The following is a 12155-nucleotide window of genomic DNA, read 5'->3' as shown; positions in this document are numbered from 1 at the left end:
GAAGAAATTGAGAGAGAGTGAGAGAGAGAGGGTAGAGAATATCTTGACGGCTTAACAAAATCACGATGCAACGAACCGTCATTTCGTAAAGCGCAATGACGGAGGTAATTTACGGATTCGCGAGCGGCAGAATCGCGACTGTGATACGAGTGAGAAAATTGCAAATCAACACCTGAACAGTCTTGATGATGAAGAGAGTACACTCAGCCCATCAACCGGAGTCCTAGATCTTAATTTTACTTGACAGATTCTCTCCAATCAACTTGGAGATGTCCTTTAACTGAAACGTCAAGGCAGTAATAATAATTCCTATGCTGCAAATGGACAAGATTGATTATTCGAGCGCTTTGTTTCGAATAGATAGTGTCATCTCTGAGAATTGCAGTTGCCGATGAGATATTTAAGAATGAGCTTCTCGATGGAAAGAATGGAAAGAAGAAGATAAATATGTCTCATAGAAAATTCATATAATTACGTCATTCAAGTTTTAAAAGAACTTTTCAATTGGAATGAAAAATAAGACGCGTATTCGCTCGTATCGCTTAAACGTCTGATTAGATTCTGAAATCTCTTAAAATAGAGAGCACCGCCGCGGCCGTTACTGCGAAAAGTACTTACGGTTCGGTACGATGGGACGTGTTACATTTTCAAGATAAATACCAATTTACTCCGCAAATGCCGCAGAAAAGCGTGGAAATCTCGAAGTAAAGGTAAATTTAGCAAAATCTCGTCAAATGGCGTTAAGTAAAATGTAGATGCCGATCGTGCCCTCCTTCTTTCACTCGCGCTTGGCGGAAACTGGGCGACGATTGTCGTTCGGATCGAAGGCTGAGGGAAAAGCAGGGAAAAAGCGAACAATAGAGACGAGCTCGAGTCATTTGCGACGACGCATTGAAGAGAAGCTGCTACTTCGGGAGGACCGCGGGAAAGCGGCTCGATTTTCGCGCTACGTGAACGGAAAAGATTATCTATATCGCTGAGAAATCTTGTCTAGAGTTTTTTACAAGCTAATCCATTCAAAGAAACTTTTGGTCGTTATGCCCCTTTGCCGTGACAGTCCATTAAAAATTGTCATTATCTATCTCTCGAGCGGCAGTTGCAAATGAAAGATAAAACTCTTCTTTTCGAAAAAGTTGATTGCATTATGTTGTTCAATTTATAATTCAATATACAATTTATAATTCCAACGAAATAAAACCTCCTTTATCATCTCATAATCTATGTAAATTGATGAAAAAGTAATAAAATCCGGAACGCGCATCAAAAGTTTATTCCGAATTATTTCAACAATCTAGAGAGCAAATATTCATCTTGAATTAAAACGGATAACTGTATAAAAAGTAGCGGCGAAAATGGATTATAAAAATGTTTAAAATATTTAAGTGATAAAGTAAGTTTTGTTCAGATGCAATCTCCCCGTACGCGAAAAAAAGAAAAGAGAAGAGATTCGAAAATTTAATGGAGAATAAATGCATGTAGACTGACGTTGACGCAAGATGGATGGAGGGATTGTGTTATATAACGTTGATGTTCGACCCAATTATCCGGAGATTGTCCAAAGTCCACTCTATCTCATTCGGAGTAAAGGGATGAACTTCGGTTTAACTTTGCTCGAATCGAAACAGCTGGCGATATTCTACGGCGATTATATTGGACAAAGGCTATAACGGGGTGCGCTGTGACAATCCAAACTTAGATTCGAACATCATTTGGGAAAACGAAGCTCAAGCGAATATTTGTGTATCATTTCATATCTCGAAAGTATGATATATTATTAATACGTACATTTGTCAATACTAACAATTTCTGTAGCATCAAGTTTAGTACAAAAATGATGAAAAATTAAATATTGAAAATTCTTATATACTTGGAAACTTTATTATTTCTATGAAATAAACTTCAATAAACTTCTAAGCTTTTTAGCTATTTTAAACTATTTTAGGATATACAGGGTGTTTCCTAAGTAAGTAGACAAACTTAAGGAGGATATTCCTTGGCTTATTTTAAGAAGAAAAGGTCATATAAACATATGTCCTAAACTGCTTTGTTTTCCAAAAAAAGTACATCACTGTTTTCGTTCACTTTTCGTTTATTATAGAACAGTTTGTATTATTGCAAATGAAACAAATGAAAAACAATAGTAACCAAAAAGAAAAATTATAACGAAAAAGAAAATAGTAACTAAAAAGAAAAATAATAACATCACAGTAACTGCTGAAAATGTCCACCTGCAGCCATAATACACGCCTCAACTCTCCTTTCCATTGATTGACGTACACGCTCAAAAATACTTGGAGTGTTACGTATTCTTTCACATTCATCTATTATGCGATTTCTGAGATCTTCTTCATTTTGAATAGGTGTAGCGTAAACTAAAGATTTAAGCTGTCCCCATAGAAAAAAATCTACTGGATTTAAGTCTGGGGATCTTGCAGGCCATAAATGGTTTGGTCTTTGAGTATCTCGATCGATCCATCGATTGGCAAACTTCCTGTTCAAAAATTGACCATCCCCACTCCATCCCCACCGCTGTTGACTCGTACTGCAAAAGCACGCTATCCGAAAAGTGAACGAAAACAGTGATGTACTTTTTTTGGAAAACAAAGCAGTTTAGGACATATGTTTATATGACCTTTTCTTCTTAAAATAAGCCAAGGAATATCCTCCTTAAGTTTGTCTACTTACTTAGGAAACACCCTGTATAGAATAATAATATATAGAAATTAAGAGCTGCATTTAAAAGATATCGTTTTAATAAGATTATAAATTATATGTTAATATAGCAGTTAAACCTCTTCAGCTCTGGATAGAAGCTACATCAGGCGATCGGACATCTCGACGACTGCTTCGCTTCCTCCGGAAAAAAAATCGAGAAAAAGTAGCACATGAAGGAGTACGCGAATCGGGTCGTCCATAAGTGTCGGTGGAGTCGTAGAGGCAAGTCGTCGTTCTCCAGAAAGCGAGCAAAAGGGAAAAAGGAATCGGATACGAACCTGTTGAGGCGCCAGATGGATGGAGAGGCTACTTATGATGGTGACTTCCAGTTCCACTCGCTCGGAACCAGCGGTGTTGTTCGCGTGGCAGACGTATCTACCGGCGTCCTCAACCCGCGCCGATTGCAGTACCAGCACGCCGGCACGCGCGTGTATCCGCTCCGACTTGGTGATCGCCGTCGTACCCGAGACAGACTCACGGAACCAGAGGTAAGTCGGGGGTGGGATACCCTGCGAGATGCACGACAACACGATCGTCTCGCCGGTGCGAGAAATCGGACCCGGACTCATCCGCTCGTAAAATCGCGGTGGCGATGGACTGCGGTGCTCTGAAATGTGAAAGAGAAGCTCGAAGTTAGAGAAAAGTTCATTAGTTTTTTCTTTTCCAAGCTAAATGGACGAGTTAGAACTTTAATCTATTTTTCTGGTTATCAGTGCGTACTTCTACGATTTATTTTGTGTCAAACGTTTCGATCTAAGTTTGGATCTTCCTTAGCGACTGACAGTAGTGACCCTGATGGCGATCGAATGAAAGGCTCATCAGATTTGATTTCTGTAATTTTATTATGATATGCTGCATTTGTTCTCCATATTAATTTTCACGTATATCGCGTCTTAGGAGAGACTCGTCTGAATAATTTTGAGACGTACTAGTACGTTTTTGAGTTTTCCACGCTTCGTTTCTCGGCAACTTATCCTGACGATGAATGACATCCAACGCAAACGACGCTCCGTCCTTCTCAGCGATGCTCTAATTTTCTGCGTGGTTAAAACTTCCCATTGCGGTTTATTATAACGGCGAGAATGCAGATCCGTGAAATTGCCCGACCTCCTGTATGAGTGAACAAAAGACTAATAATGTCTTATGTTAATTTACGGAGATCAATTTACGCGAATTAATTCGGGCTAACGAGATTTATTTCAATAGCACGATAATTTAATGTTGAAATTAATATTAGCCGTGCGTCTGTCTATGATTGCAAAGGCTATAACATGGAAACAATCCGGACTGTACAAAGTGCCTTTGTGATATTCAAATATATTTAAATCGAGAACATACGTACTCACGCACGCGATGAACTGATTCGGTTGTACATGCACGCGGGTGTATTAATAATGCAATAAAACTTCAGAAATATCCGATTATCGACCGTGCTCGCTATTAATGTATATTTGCCTAACGAAATTTAGCGCATGGAAATTATTGCTTCACGTTGTACTGTTGTAATACTGAACATTAATAAATTAATAATCAACAAAACACTCGTATAAGGCGCATTCACCAAGCTCCATGTTTTACGAGCCGATTCGGTATCGAGTTCAAAGGCTTCAAAAGTACCGCCATGCATCGGGGTATCCTCGTTTATACCTGTCTGCTCGCAAATCGCGAGTTTATTCTCAACGAGTGCGGTTTAACAAAGCCGCGATACGATCGACGATATCGCGGGAACCAGCCGAAAATATGGAGAGAAAAAGAGAGCGGGAGAAACACCCGGACGAATATAAATCTCCATTTCGCGTGGCGGCAGCATGCGCGCGTCGTGCTCGGAATCGCGCGAAATCCGCGTGTAAATTTCGGCGCAGAGTCGCGCGGTTTTATCGCGGCTAATAGAATCAATAAACCGAGCTCCGCCACGTCGGTCGGGAACGCCGGAGACAATTCTATCCGCTCGTGAAAGGGTTGAACGAGCGAGCTGGAATTTACCGACGTCCCGGACAAGGAGCGACGACGACGACGACGACGACGGCGACGGCGAAACGGGCGTCCAATTTCTCGGTGTTCTCGCGGAGAACACGAAGAGGGTTGGAAGAGAGGCGCGGACCCGTCGAACAACGAGCGCTTTCTTTCTTCCTTCAGCAACGATTAAATCCACCCCCTCGCTTTACCGGCAAACCCGCACCCGCGGACGAGGTTTGTCCGCTCTGGACCGGTTCTGGACAGTACGACGGCCTTTTACGGCCGCACTATTTTATAATGGCGCGCTCGCTTTGTCTGGTCGGCGTTATTATTGTAATTTAAGCTGATGGTGTATTGATCGTCGGACTGCCGCTATCTCGCTTACGCTCTCGCGACTCGTCTCGCTCGATCTTGCATCCTCTGTCCATCCCTCTTTCACTGTCTATCTCTTTCTTTTTCTCTCTGTATCTCTCTCTCTTCCTCTTTCTCTCTGGCTATCTCTATCGTCCTCTTCGGTGCACACACCCTCTCCAATTCAACATTCCCTTCTCTGTCACGTTCTCGCTCACGCTTCCTCGTTCTATGTCGCTCTTTCGCTTTCTCTGTCCTCCGCTCTTATTCTGTCTCTCTCTCTCTTTCTCTCTCATCCTCTCTATGTGCAATTCCAGTTGCCATATTCCAGCACAACGCCACCACACCCTTGTTCATATCCCCGTTCGGAGCACACCGTGCACTCTCGTGCATATGCACGAAAAGTTTTTACGCCATTTACATCCCGACTTACGCGTCGACGTCAACGACGTCGTCGCCGTCGTCGTCGCCGTCAAAAAAGCAGACAAAAAGAAGCGGACCTCGAGGTGCATCGTTGCGAATGTCACGACTGCATTTTGCCGCGATGGAAGTTCATCGAGATGATTTTACGAAAATACATGAAAAAACGTTAACAGAGAGTGATTATATACAAACGTTAACAGAGAGTGATTATATGTTTCTATAGAATGCCGTTAATCTTTTGCGGGACAAAATAATTGTACGCGATTGTCCTAAAAGGAGTAATAAAAAAACAGGATTTATGCAATTAACACGTTTCGCTCATCCTACACATTTTTTCTTTCGTATTTGTTTTATTAATTTTTTTCGTTGTTGGAATTGCTCGAATGTAATTGCTGAAAATATGCATAACCGGTGTGAATTCCCGGCATGGCAGCGACAGAAAGATTTCGAAAAACAACGTTTTCGATGTTGCACCGCACCGGCTGGCGCGTACGTCACACTGGAAACTTTTTATTACGTCGCGTGGCATGCGCCTTACGTTTCAACGCGAATGTTCCCGTTAACGTGCAACAAAAAGGATATTGCCGCGACGCAATCCGGCAATTTTAAAAGTGGGTTTCATACCGGAGCTCATTACTGGTGGTTATCGTGTCTCTGGTATCCCGAACGATATCCAGCAATGGTGCACGCAAATACTCCGCAAACCTTTGATGACAAACGCGACTCACGCTTTCGTATCCTCAAACGAACGGAATACGCGCCCGCATAAACGGAGATGAGGATGCAAATTCAGAAACCAGACAAGGTATTCAGAGTGGCGTAGCATTTTACGTACCATTGCAAGAGTTAAACAGGATATTGCGCTCAAACGAACATCTTGGCATTCTTTGAATGGCCGTTGATTATGCAACGCAAGATCAAGCCCCTTTCTCGATCATAGGAAAGAGATAGGAAATCTATCTTTCGTCCAGGAGATAAAGGACCAACATGAAAAAGAAGCGCACGGAGGAAAGAGAGAAAGAGAGAGAGAGAGGGGGGGGGGAAGGAAAAGAGAGTAAGGGAGACACACAGAAACCGCAGAGCGGCTAGTGTGTCCTGTAGCACGTGATGTCCAATTAAACCTCTCAAGCCGGTCACTCCAATTAAGAGTCTATTAAATATACACCCAACGCGTGTATATCGTCGTCAAAGCAAAATTCAAATGGCGCTGGTTGCTCTATCTCTCTCGGCCTGCTTCCTCTCTTCCTCTGTCTCTCTCTGTCTCTCTCTCTCTTACACATACATGTACGAACATGCTCGTACGCTCATATATTTGTCCCGAACAAACGACGTTGCCGTAATAAAGTTGACGCTAATTAACCATACGAGGCCTCTCATCGCGAATTACGAAACGTATATACTTGCCGCGCCTTTTCCACCGCGGCGGTTTTAAACGTTTTTCCCTTTTCCGCGCTCGCGATCACCGTTGATTTCATTCGCGGTTAACCGACAACTTTGCCTCTTCTCCTTCGTCTTGCTACGAAGCGACAGAAATTCAGGATTGCAGATTTTCGTGCCGAACGATCTTCGCGATTAATCCCGAACAGGTAGCGCACTGCGAACTCTTCATGGTATTGTCAAGGTAGATAAAAGAAAACCGATGAAGAGATACAGAATGGAGTCGGTCGAGTCGGTTTTAACTTGCACGAGGAAATCTGTTGGCGCGAGCGGATCGACCGGAGAGAATCGAGCAACCCTTCAAATCTGCTCCCCGCCGCGATCCCCGGCTTAAGGGTCGAGTTTAATCATTTATGTAGATAAGGGACACTCGCGGAATTAATCGCGCATGCATTATCGGCGACCATATTATATGCCACCAAAGTCCCCGGTCGCGCTACGCGCAGCCGATGGTACGCATATATAATTTAATGTCATCCGCTGATTGCTACGGAATTCAGGTCACGATGCGATATCCACCATCGTGTGCAATTTGCGCCCGAAGGTGCGCACGTATAGCCGGCGCGTGTAGCCGCGCAATATTGGACGAGATAATAATAACGGCAATTTATATCTCGGAATAAGAGACCAGCTCGAGTTAGATGGTATTACGGGCCGAGCTCATTTTGCGCCGGCGAATGAAACTACAGTGGTTATTATAATCGTATATTAATTGTTATATAGAGATATCTCGTGCTCTTTGCATATTATATTTCCTGTTTCTGTTACGAGCGGAGACGAAACTGCCGCGTTTATCAAGTTTTCGATACCGGATTAAGATACGCGCTCCGATATTAATTTACGAGGATCCTTCGTCCGGCGAACCGTTCTAGCTGATTTTCCAGAATTCGATCGAAACATCAGAGGGAGAATTCCGAGCGAAAAGCGCGCGCGGCGCGGCGAGCCTTTGAAGTTGTCGGTTCGACAACATTTTTATCATCGTTACGTCGCACTTGCATATTTTAACGTGCGTTGCACAGTTAAATCGCCATCTCGTTAACGATTTATAGCCGCGAAAAGCGTCATCTCGCTCGGAGCTCGTACTAACGCCGACAAAGCCATATATCGCGCGCGTTACGTCATATGTAAATTATTTTGTGGCAGTCGGCGTTAGAGCTGATGATTTATTGGTCGGCGCGCATTCCGAATGTTCCTTTCACGATTCAGAGAGAGAGAGAGAGAGAGAGAGAGAGAGAGAATTCAAAGCGGATTTTCCACGTAAAGACTGATACAGTACAATTCTAACGGCCACTCGTTATTTGCTCTATTAAACGATTATCTTGTAACGCTGCGCGATTCGTTAGCAGCGCACAGACGAGCGCCGCTAGCGCTGTCTTTGCATTAAATTTTGCGCCCGGTCGCCGAGATGGGATGACCCGATAATTCATTTCTACGAGACGTATATATTACGCGGCGGAACAGCTACCCCAGAGAGAACCCGTAGAGGGTATCTCTTGCCGCTCTCCGACGCAAAAAGAGGAACTTAATTATGACTTCAGCCCCGCGGCGCCATTGTACGGCACGCGATACCGGCCGTCGCGTTATGCTAAAACCGATATAATTTAACGCGCGCTGCTCGAAACTTATTTCGTTAATACGGGATACTTTATCCGCGGTAATTCTCCATGGGAGCAGAGAAAAACAGAGAGAGAGAGAGAAAGAGCTCCATCTTTTTCACCGGCTGTTGCAGAAGCTCGACTAGAAGAACGTTATCGCATTTACACCGGGGTTCACGCTACATGCACGTTACGACTGAACAAAGATGACAAAAACGAACGATCCGCGTAATGAAACCTCACACCCCCGTAATCGAGAATAATAGCGACGCAAAAATCAGCTGACACAAATTGCAAGTGGAATAAATAATAAAAGAGTAATTCCTCTTTTGCATGCGCGAGCCGTGTGCCAAATTCGACGGTCGTCTCCGGAATAGCAATTCGCTATTTCTACTGCGCGAGAGCGGGTCCTCGTCTTCCTCTTTCGCTGTTTGCGAAAATAATTGTCGGCGTTTATGGAGCTCGCTCGCGCGTACTTTCGCGCTTCTCCTCCTCGCATCGCCTGCTCTCTTCTCGTCGCGTCGAGCGACGTTGTATTTTCGAGCGTCCCGCTGCTGTTTGCATTGAATTATGCCAGCTTTACGACGGCGTCGCACGCGCGTATGTAATACGCGAGGGTAAATATGAGAAGAAAAGGCGGAATACGTAAGCCGGCGCGAGCGCGCTCTCCTACCCTCCACCCTCCACCCTCGCGCGATCTCGCCAATGTGTTTGGATGAGCGGCGCGACAGCGAGCTCCAGATGTACTGTGGATGTTGGTACTCTCCCTTAATTCCGCTTAAATCGTTCCAGGATCGGTCTTTCCTCTCGGCTCCGCCGCAACGCAAATTTATACATTAAATTTATACGCCCTAATCGCAGTCAAATATTTCGGATTAATTAAAAACAGAAAAAAAACACAATGCGAATTTTCCAAGAGAGCTTGCTTTAACTTTCTTCCGACTAAAGTTTCGATTGGCAGTGGGCCAACAGTGCCAGACTTTGACTGTCATGTATTCAAACTGAACATTTTATCGGACTCTCCATAACTACGTAAAAATGTCGCGCAATGCCATACATGGATGCGAAGTTTCGTAAAATTTCCAAGTCGCACGTAACAGCGACATTCGAGGCTCGTGTTTGACGACGGAGCTTTATCGCAGCGACGCGGCAAGCGTCGCGCTGAGAATTTCGTGTAACTGCACCCACAGAAACCACCACCGCGTCGCGACGCGTCAAATACGGGAGAGATCCGCCGAAGATCTCCCGTCGAAGGGTAGCACGAGGGGTGCGGTGCTGCAACGGCTGCATTGGTTCTTGCCGAGGTTGCTGCACATCGCACAACTGCATCGGCGGCTCCGCGGATTGCACTTAGCGTCTTCGCTGAGTTTCTTCGCCCCTTTCCTGCCACCCCTCGCCAATAAGGCCATCTTCGCTTGGCTCGCTCTTCTCCTTCTCACCCTGGCCTCTTTATTCCCGTCGCTTCTTCATCCCTCCGGTCGCCATTGACCGGCGAGAAGCCGCGGGGGTCCAATAAAAGCCCATTCCACCCCCGACTTGTTCCGCGGATTTCCGCAAGTTCGTAGGATTCTAGGGGGGTTGAGGAACGCGGGCGGGCAAAGCGACGGGGTAAATTTTCAGATGCGTCGCTTCCGCGGTGGATGGAGTCAGGGGTTGTGAGAGAGAAAGAGAGAGAGAGAGGGGGGGGAAGGCGAACGGCAGCAAAGCGCACGATGAAGAGGCGGTGCTCTCGATTCATCGCGTTTCGAGGGCAACATCGGCAGAATTTAATATCGTGCAACGAAAGTTTAATTAGCCGGAAGTTGGGAAGTCGCAACTCGATGGAATTCGCGCCGACCGACAGACGGACGCCGGTGCACGGCGATACCGCGCCCTTTTACAACCCCGACGACGGTATGGCGAACGTAAAAAGCAGGGTGCGCCGTCAACTACGAAACGTAATGAAGATTTCTTTCAATAGCGCGTTTAAGTCCGCAGGATTACGCGCGTGGATTTAAGGAAAAAATTTCATTAAAACTCGAGAAAGGTATCTCGGTCGTCCGAATGCAAAACGGTGCTTACAGGAAGGAAACCATTCTTGCAAAGCATTCTCCATCTGCTATTTGTTTGCCGGATTGTCGACAAAACCGCGTCTCCGAACGGAAAGTTTACAGGCGAAATTTTAACGAATTGCAACCTGCGCGAGTGAGACATATCTTAATTTCATGATTCATCGAGTCAACAAGACATAAATTTTTCCGCTCCGCTCGTCCGCGTCGAGTTTTTGAGCCCGACAACATGGACCCGCACGGAACTTGCGTTCTGAGGAGCTCGTCGGTTTCGAACGCGCTTATTTGGCTGGCGGAATTTTTCGGGAGGATGTTCCGCGCGCTCGTAAATAAAAGGGAATCGCGCAAGTTTCGCGTACCCGGCGGCGGGCTGTTCGGAACCGCAATGTGAATTGCACCTCGGGATTTTGGCTGGTGTCTCTGCGAGCCCCCGAGTTCGGGTAAAGCGTCGATCCGGCGTCGCACGACCGAGAGTTTCTCTGCCTTTCTCTCTCTCTGTTCCTCCTCTGTCTCCTCCTAACTATCTCTCTCTTTCTATCCACGCAAAAAGACGCCCACGAGAGATCACCTCGGCGGCGAAGATGCTAAACTCACCGGGAAACTATTCGGCCGTCGAACTAATTTAACGCTCGGTTTAACAGGACCGCTCCGACCTGTCCTCGACTTGTTCCACCGCGACGCCAATCGTTGCCATAAAGGAGCCGCCGACCATCTCGATATGAGTCCCGCTCTATCTCTCGCTGAACGAACTTTCGACGAGATCGAGCGCGCCACTATCGGCGACAGTTAGGTACCCGCCATCCCCGGGGCTGCCATTTTCTTCCGCACGAGACACCGCACGCCTCGTCTGCTTAACGAGTTCCCGTCGTAAATTTAGCTCTCGGTGCACTTCGGAATTCTGGCGATCCTCACGACGTTCTGCGTTTTCGACGGAAAAAAAGTGGTCCGAGCACGGTTTTTCGGACGCGGCGCCGCCGTCCGAAGATCGAACTGAGAGCGGCGCTGGAGAAATTCCAGTGATCTTAATTAACGCGGCGCTCCCGAGTGCCAAATTGTTCTCCCGGGCGAGAATTTTTGCGAGTCGCGTTAAATTGAGCGTCACGTATCCTTCTCGGTTGGTCGCGCATAGATCATGAATCATCCCGGCGATTGAAAACCTGGGAAAATTCCACGTTAACCGCGTTACATCACTGCGGCAAGAGGCAGAATTGAAATTCTTGTGGCACCTCGTTAAACTCCCAAAATTCGTTTTTACTACGTTTTAAATCGATTTCAAACTGCACCGGTATATTTATCTTGCTATTTCTTTGCGCAAACGAGATCTCGCGACTTTATCACGTGTGGATTTTTTTCTACATAACGATACTACATAGCAAATATCCCCGTGCTGCGAAAGCCGAGCTAGTAAGCATTGTAAAGTATCGGATATCGAGGGTGGTTGGATATTAAATTCCATCCATCTGTTTGGTAAACAATCGTTCCGCAAGCACACTCGATTACTCGAATAACTTCACCGAACCAATTTTCCGGCGTTTAAGAGCAATGCGAGCTTAAAAATGGTAAAGAGATATCCGATATCCGTCGCGATCGATGGACACATTAGGGGTGACAGCTTCCCTCCCCCGCCTGC

General features: G+C 45.8%; 1 protein-coding gene across 3 annotated transcripts in view; it reads right to left on the bottom strand.

Moving 5' to 3' along the window:
• The window catches only part of LOC105284248 (Down syndrome cell adhesion molecule-like protein Dscam2), a 144530-nt gene that overhangs the window by 43829 nt on the left and 88546 nt on the right, over positions 1-12155 (bottom strand). For all 3 annotated transcript variants that reach the window (XM_011347612.3, XM_011347611.2, XM_011347610.2), the window contains exon 6: positions 2994-3322. In XM_011347612.3, coding sequence (XP_011345914.1) covers positions 2994-3322 — 329 coding nt within the window. The remainder of the gene's footprint in view (positions 1-2993; positions 3323-12155) is intronic.

The sequence above is a fragment of the Ooceraea biroi genome, chromosome 12 (assembly GCF_003672135.1).
Source record: "Ooceraea biroi isolate clonal line C1 chromosome 12, Obir_v5.4, whole genome shotgun sequence".
Taxonomy (NCBI): domain Eukaryota; kingdom Metazoa; phylum Arthropoda; class Insecta; order Hymenoptera; family Formicidae; genus Ooceraea; species Ooceraea biroi.
Note: the sequence above shows the minus strand (reverse complement) of the source record. Positions and strands in the feature narration are given on the sequence as shown.